This window comes from Trichechus manatus, unplaced genomic scaffold, assembly GCF_000243295.1.
Source record: "Trichechus manatus latirostris isolate Lorelei unplaced genomic scaffold, TriManLat1.0 scaffold00003, whole genome shotgun sequence".
NCBI classification, from domain to species: domain Eukaryota; kingdom Metazoa; phylum Chordata; class Mammalia; order Sirenia; family Trichechidae; genus Trichechus; species Trichechus manatus.
In genome coordinates this window covers 35,838,897-35,847,299 of record NW_004443939.1, presented here as the reverse complement: position 1 = coordinate 35,847,299, position 8,403 = coordinate 35,838,897, and the positions used below count along the sequence as shown (strand labels likewise).

Here is an 8,403-nt window from a genome sequence, read left to right as displayed (position 1 = left end):
TAAGGATTTATAAATTTAATAATTTATAAAATGTTTTTCTGTATCTATTAAGATGGCATCATCATTTCTCTCCTCTAATCAATCATCAATCAATAATTATTAACCGATAATTATTAATCAATTATTATTGATCAATAATTAATCAATAATTACTTCTGCAGTTAAATTAACCTTACATTCCTGGATTAATCCAACTTGATCTTTATGTATTATCCTTTAAAAAAATATACATGGGTTCAATTTGCCAGTATTTTGCTTAGTACATGGCCCTACGGTTTGAGCAGTGGCCCCCCAAAAGCCAAACCCCTTGCCACTGAGTCGATTCCGACTCACAGCGACCCTACAGGACAGAATAGAACTGCCCCATAGGGTTTCCAAGGAGCAGCTGGTGGATTCGAGCTGCCCGCCTTTTGGTTAGCAGCCGAGCTCTTAACTACTATGTCACCAGTGCCCAGGGGAGCACTTGCTGGAGAGTGACCAAAAGCAATCTGATACTTAGGAACCAAGTTTGATTTCACTTCCGTCTGGGATTAGGGCCTCTGAATGGATAGCAGGGGTGGGAGTTAGAGGGGATGTACGAAGCTCTGTATTACTTTAGGAAAATGAAAATGTCATTATAAAATTTTTTCATATTCAGCCTAATAATAGCCTAGTACAAAAATGGAAACAGACCTTATTGTTAAAATTCAAAAATTTCAATATCAATAAAATAAAGGCCTACGTTTATACATAAATCTAGTTATGTTTAGTTTGCTAGTTCCGTAAAAAAGTAATGATAAGAGGGGTGGAGTCCCATACAGTCCCCCAAACACCCTTTCAGAAAGGTTTTCTACAGGATGTCCTTCTCTGAGACTTTGATTAGTCCGATTTTCTACAGGATGTCCTTCTCTGAGACTTTGATTAGTCCGAGGTTGATGAGGATGGTCTTTTCCAGTTCCAGATAATTGTCGTAGTCCATTTTCAGTTCAGCCTCCAATTGTTCTTTTGACTTGTGATAGGTTTTCTAGGGGAGAAAAAGCAAGACATCCCTATAAAATCCTGACAGCTGAAAATCCCAAAGGACAAGCAGGGTCTGTTTTAAACTATTGGCCTGGTTGCTGTCTCAGGAAGGAGTCTGCAGGAGGGTGGGAGGGCAGGAGGGTACCTCTTGCTGCAGTCGGGGGAGGAGTTGCTGCTCTGTTTGGGGAAGGCAGAAACCGAGTGGACAAGTGTGAATAGATACAAGATATCTCCTGGAGGGGGAGCAGACGGATTTGCTGCTGAGTTGCATGTGGGGGTCTCAGGGAAAGGAAGGAATCTAGGATGGCTTGCAATTCCTGGCTCAAAGCAGAGCGTGCTGCCGCTTACTGAGGAAGGAGCACACTGACAGGGGAGAGACACAAGGGAACGTTTATGATGCCAAGAAGTCCCTGGGTGGTGCAAACTTAAAGGTTGGTAGTTCAAACCCATTCAGAGGCACCTCAGAAGAAAGGCCTGGTGATCTGCTTCCAAAAGGTCACAGCCTTGAAAACCCTATGAAGCATTTTCTACTCTGCACACATGAGGTATCCATGAGTCAGAATCGACCGGATGGCAACTGGTTTAGTTTATTTATGCAGCCGATTTACCCAATACCACTTACTGGATAATCGTTTGGTCAGGATTCCTTCAGGAATTAATACGTTCTTACATAGTCTAGGAGTCATTTCAGGACTACCTGTTCTGTTGTTTGATCTGTCAGTATTTGCATCAGTGCCGATCTGGTTGAATTAGTTTGGTATTTTAATTCATTATAATATCTGATAGGGCAAGCCCCCAGGCATTATGATTTTTCAGAATTTTTCCCCATCTGTTTATTCTCTCAGATGAACTTTGGAATCATTTCCGTCTTGATGTATCGTCCTTGTAGTTGTCTTGGTTTTCCTCCTCTTGTCCCCTCTCCCATCCTGTTGTCTCCCTGCTCCCGTGTCACGAAGCTCTGTCTTTGTGTGTTCCATTAGGGGGACTAGGACTCTAAACGTTCATTCTAGTTTCTTTTTTTTTTTTAATTGTACTTCAGGTGAAGGCTTACAGAACAAATAGTTTCTCATGAAACAGTAGTACACATTGTTTTATGACACTGGTTAACAACCCCACGACATGTCAGCCGTCTCCCTTCTCGACCTTTTTTTTTTTGGTGAAAATATACATTCTAGTTTCTTTAGAGAATACTTTTGAAACAATATTTTCCTTCGTTGAGACTTCACAGTAATTGATAGTCCCTTCTTCGTCTGCTGTATTCTTTCCATATGTTTGCTTATCTTTCCCTTTTCTTAGTATCTCTGACTTTCATATTCCTCATCTCTAATAATAGTATCCACTTCATAGCATTGTGAGGGTTAAATGAACCATGTATTTAACCCTCGTGTCAAATCCTCAGAATACTGCCTGGCACTTAATACATGTTAGCTGCAGTATGTAACCAATTCACAAAAAGAGCAAGACTTGATATGGTAAGAGTAGAAAAAACCTTCTATCCACTGTCCTTTGCAATATATGTGGCAGATCCCAGAGCTTTTCCGATTACTTTTAGGTATTATGAATAGTGTCAGGTTCAGGTCTTTATAAAGATCCAGGCCCTCCCACAGCAGTGCCTCTGATGTCAGCCACACGTCCTGGCTGGCTGCTGATGGGCCCGCCCCCAGCTCATCTGCCTCACCTCAGATAGAAAGTTCTTTTGGACATCTGATTTGAGCCCAGGTACTTTCCAAAGGGGTCTCCTTGGCCCCCAGAAAAGCGTGCCATCCCCTCTCTGCCATCAGGAGACGCTCCTTGCTCCACCAGCCTCTCTCCACACGCTGCTGTCAGGACAGTGTAAGCCAGTCTCTGGCCTGCAGGCTTTCCAGGAAAGAGCCAGACCTAGTCACTGGGTTCCTAGCTCTCCCCCACATTCTGCTCTGGTTCCTTGGTAACACGTGGCTCTTGGATTTCTGCTGCTGAACAAGCCTCTCTCGAGCAGTGGTTCCCCGGAAGGTCTCCTTATGAAGTCTGATGTATCCAGGAAGGGGGAGCGGGGAATCCACGGCCCTCTGACACCTGTCTCTCAAAAAAAAAAAATTCCTCTTGCAGCCGTCTTCCCTGTAACTCCTGCCTCCCTTATGTAGCCTGGAGGCTGGGGGATTGACTAGAGGGTGCAGAATTCTTTTGAACATCCTCTTCCTCCCCTCTTTGAAATCCTTTATAGATGGTGTAGCTTGTGGGGTTATGTGGCAACTACTTTCCCCACCTTTGTGCCTTCAGCGGAAACTCCTGTTAGGGAAATTCCCATTTCAGATGCTGTTAGAGTGTATTACTCTTACGCATCAAGAAGCGAGCTATATCAGGTCTGATGTTTACAAAGAGGCAGGTATATGGTTGCTAGGGATCTGTTGGTTGAAGTGTGCAGCCTAATGCCTGGCACTGGTGGGCACTCAGAACATCTAGCCCTGCGGGATAGATGTGTGGTCTTCTCACATCCTCTGTGAAAATGCTAACAGCGAACACTTACTAACACTCTGTATGTGCCAGTTACTCTCTTGCTGTGTGCTGTTGAGTCGATTTTTGACTCACAGTGACCCCACATGACGGAATAGAACTGCCCTATAGGGTTTTCTAGGCTGTAATCTTCATGGAAGCAGATTGCCAGGCCCTCCTCCCATGGAACCTCGGGGTGTGTTCCAACCGCCAACCTTGCCGTTAGCAGCCGAGCGCTTAACCATTTTGCCGCCAGTGCTGTAAATTTCTTAACTCGTTTAATCCCCACTGCATCCTCTGAGGTTGCTACAGTTATTATTCCCACCTTCCCCTTTATCACCAGTTGCTTATAAGGAAATATTTCTTACTAATGACGGTTGTTTTTTCTTTGTGGTCTTTTTCATATTCTAAATGCAGCAGAGGAACCCTTTTAAATTTGTTCATTTATCCAAGATTTAGCTCCAGAGAAATTTTGAGAAATGATAGCTCTACTTAGAAGAGGGTACGACGTCAAATGGAAATGAAGTTACAAAAAGGAAAAATTTTGGAAAGCAGAACGCATAATACAGTATTATAATAGTTGGGTGGTTTAAAAGTATTTCACATGCAAATTAATTTTGGATTATTTATCCACAATTCTACTTGCTCCCACTGATGCAGCTAATGAGGAATAGGCAGTGTGGTATTTAAACATAATAATTGTAGATAATTGCTGGGGTAGGGGAAGGGTGGCAGATTATCCAACAGAATTTCAACCAATGTCTGTGGGTGTGCAAAAAAGCAAACCAAGACCAATTTGTTTGTAGCAAGAGAAAACAATGAAAGCTAATTAATTGGTATTCTTTTATACTTTGTCATTACTAAACAATTCTTTTGAAAGGCGGCCCTCTGCCTTTATAACACTAATTAGTATCTATCTATAAAGGATAATGTTAATATATTTGCTAACATAGTGCATTAAAATATTTCCACATGCTGGTGCTTTAATTGAGACCTAGGGTCTTACGTGAATAATTATGTTGGAAGATGTTAGATACTTGGCTATAAGGAAACTAGAGAAAAAACCAATGATGACATTGCTGGTGACAAAAGTTCAAGGGAGGGATAAGCAACAGATTCAAATAAACAAGAAAGAGAGAAGTAGACATATGGACTGAATGAACATCAGGTGAGAATGAGTGTCCCCCCCAAAATGTGTGTATCAATTTGGCTGGGCCATGATTCCCAGAGTTGTGTGGTTGGCCTCCATTTTGTGATTGTAGTTTTATGTTAAAGAGGATTAGGGTGGGATTTTAACACCACCCTTACCCAGGTTACATCCCTGATCCAATGTAAACGGAGTTTCCCTGGGGTGTGGCCTACACGACCTTTTATCTCTTAAGAGATAAAAGGAAAGAGAAGAAAGCAGAGAGTTGGGGGACCTCATACCAGCAAGAAAGTAGTGCCAGGAGCAGAATGCGTCCTTTGGACCCGGGGTCCCTGCGTGGAGAAGCTCCTAGTCCGGGGGAACACTGATTAGAAGGCTGACAGAGAGAGAAAGCCTTCCCCTGAAGCTGACACCCTGAATTTGGACTTTTAGCCTACTTTACTGTGAAGAAATAAATTTCTCTTTGTTAAAGCCATCCACTCATGGTATTTCTGTTAGAGCAGCCCTAGATGACTAAGACAATGAGAGAAGTATGAATTCACAGAATATTTAAAGGCCCCAAATTCCAGATGAGTAAGGGAAGATCCACAGAGTGACAATTCGTATCAAACAGAAAGATGCTGAGAAGAGGGCGAGGGGAGAATATAGAGCTTTAGGTTCCTTTTTGATAGTTTAATATTGTTGTTGTGTGCCATCCAGTCGATTCCTACTCACAGAGACCCTACCGGACAAAGTAGAACTGCCCTATAGAGTTACCCAAGCTGAAATCTTTATGGGAGCAAATCGCCAGGTCTTTTCTTCCACGGAGAAGCTGGTGGGTTCGAACTGCCAACCTTTTGGTTAGCAGCTGATTGTTTAAGCATTGTGCCACCAGGGCTCCTGAGTTTCAGATAGATGTGTCTTACATAAATTCACCTCTGTCTCAAATTTTGAAGATCCAATATACTATGTTATAGTAAAATTCATATATATATAGTTAGTTACACTAACTACCATTTAATGAAAGTCTAACTATTTGTCAGGTTTCTTAACAGATAGCCCTACAGTAACCCTAAAAGGTAGTTATTATTATTCCCGTGTTGAACTGAGAGAGTGGAAGCTCAGCAAGGATAAGAGCCTTGCTCCAGGTCTCATAGCTAGTGAGTGGCCCTCTTGTCTTGACTCTATATTTTACTCCTTTTATACTATCTGTTTTAATACATTATTCCCTGGATGTTAAAATTCTATATAGTAAAGCATTCAAATGTTGAATCATTGTATCTATACCCAAGGAAGTCATAGAGAAAATTCCAGAAAAGAACTGGATGAAATCTTGCTAGTTGTCCCGTTGGTAGTTCTCACACATGGTGAGCTAGGACCAGAGAAATGCCCTCCTGACGCTCACGAGACCAAAGGAAGAATATGAAAAGGTATTACTTTTCCATTAAAACTATGGAATAAGCCAATCAAACACATAACCACTGGCATTAGAGGAAAGCAACTTCCGTTTCTGAAATTTAACTTACAGCTTTTTTCTTCTCAGTTTCCAGATCCATTTCTTGCTTTTCTTGCTCACGAATTTTTTTGCGCTGCTCCACGTATTCCAGATGCTTGACTTCTCTTTCAAAGTAGTAGTTAACACTTGCTATCTGTTAGAAACAAAGGCCCATGAGAGGGTAACCCATGCGGAAGGCCTCATGTTCTTCACAAGGCTCTGTTGGGATTCCTGCTGCTGGTAATTAATTAGGTAGATTACCTAGTTTGGGATACTGTTAACCTTTTAGGTGAATGTAATTTGGAAATTGTTCACTTTAATTGCCTGTCTAAATCTCAGAGAGGATGCCTTTGCAGATCTATGATTGATAAAGTGGCTTCCAAATTCCCCATTATCTCTTTCAGATTTGTGAGGATTTCTAATATTTTTGGCAATGCTGGGCAAAAAGAAACCCTTCAAAGTTGTCATAGCTCTGGCTTGTCTTCATGGCTGTTAAAAGCAGGGACTGCTTGATGTTATGATTAAGATGATTTTGAATTGCAGTCTAAAATGTAATTGCATAGGGAAATTGGGCCCTGGATTGTGCATGATTTCAGGGCAGTTCAACAAACATTTATTGAGTACTTATTCTAAGCACTGGAGCCCTAGTGGCACAGTGGTTAAGAGCTCAGCTGCTAACCAAAAGCTCAGCAGTTCGAATCCACCAGTTGCTCCTTGGAAAATCTATGGTGCAGTTCTACTGTCCTATAGGGTCACTGTGAGTCAGAATTGACTTGACAGCAACAGGTTTCATTCTAAGCACTGGGAAAACGATGATATGCTGTAAGAGAAAGTCCATTTTTAGCTTTAGAAACTTTTGGTGGTCTTTTAATTCAAGTAGCATCAAATGTGGTACTTACATTTAAGCTATGACTACCTGTAATACAGGTAACTAGCGGTATTAGGGAAGAACAGGGTTCATGGGCCCATGGCCCCACTACCAGCGGAATTTGCAGGCTATCGTGCAAAGGTTTAGGGCCCTGTGAATCGGAGGTTGCCAGGAAGGGAGTGGGGTTGGAACAAGAGAGCAGCAAAAAGTTGTAACTTCAAAGAAAAATGTTCAGGGATTGCCTTTATCCCTTTTATTCCTTCTTTTTCTAAGCTGGAGGAAAGTTTCATGTCATCAACCAAACTTGGAAAACCCAGATGAGGGTATCAATGTAGACGCTAAAGGGACTGGAATCAGAGGTGAGCGCCTGGTGTCATGGAGGGTGTACTGTGTGGGCATAAGAACAGCTGCAGGAAAGGCTGCAGAGACCTTGGGGAAGGCAACCAGTGGAAAGAAAGCTCTTTGCCTTCTGGTAACTAAGCTCTGTTAGGACTTGCAAACAGATTGCAATCTATGTATTTAATACTGGTTGTGTGTGTGCGTGTGTGTGTGTGTGTGTGTATATACATATATATATACATATATATATATACACATCGGAACTGACTCGATGGCAATGGGTTTGGTTTTGGCATATATATATGTTGTTGTTAGGTGCCATTGAGTCAATTCCAACTCATAGCGACCCTATGTACAACAGAACAAAACACTGCCTGGTCCTGGGCCATTCACATGATCGTTGTTATGCTTGAGCCCATTGTTGCAGCCAGTGTCAATCCATCTTGTTGAGGGTCTTCCTCTTTTTCGCAGACCCTCTTCCCTACCAAGCATGATGTCTTTCTCCAGGGACTGATCCCTCCTGATAACGCACCTAAAGTATGTAAGCCATAGTCTCGCCATCCTTGCTTCTAAGGCACATTCTGGCTGTACTTCTTCCAAGACAGACTTGTTTGTTCTTTTGGCAGTCCATGGTATATTCAATATTCTTTGCCAACACCATAATTCAAAGGTGTCCATTCTTCTTTGGTCTTCCTTATTTATCGTCCAGCTTTTGCACACATATGAAGCGATTGAAAATACCATGGCTTGAGTCAGGTGCACATTAGTCTTCAAGGTGACATCTTTGCTTTTTAACACTTTGAAGAGGTCTTTTGCAGCAGATTTTCCCAATGCAATGCATCGTTTGATTTCTTAACTGCTGCTTCCATGGGTGTTGATTGTGGATCCAAGTAAAATGAAATCCTCGACTTCAATTTTTTCTCTGTTTATCATGATGTTGCTTATTGGTCCAGTTGTGAGGATTTTTGTTTTCTTTACGTTGAGGTGTAATCCATACTGAAGGCTGTGGTCTTTGATCATCAGTAAGTGCTTCAAGTCCTCTTTACTTTCAGCAAGCAAGGTTGTGTCAGCTGTATAACTCAGGTTGTTAATGAGTCTTCCTCC

The 8,403-nt window shown here is 41.9% G+C and overlaps 1 protein-coding gene across 1 annotated transcript in view; it reads right to left on the bottom strand.

The window, feature by feature from the left end:
* Positions 1-532: 532 nt before the first annotated feature.
* Positions 533-8,403, bottom strand: part of DNAI3 (dynein axonemal intermediate chain 3) — a 79,295-nt gene continuing 71,424 nt past the window's right edge. Inside the window, exons 21-22 of the mRNA XM_004369145.2 lie at positions 6,124-6,246; positions 533-1,003 (exon numbers count right to left, since the gene is read on the bottom strand). Coding sequence (XP_004369202.1) covers positions 872-1,003; positions 6,124-6,246 — 255 coding nt within the window. The 3' untranslated portion in view covers positions 533-871. The remainder of the gene's footprint in view (positions 1,004-6,123; positions 6,247-8,403) is intronic.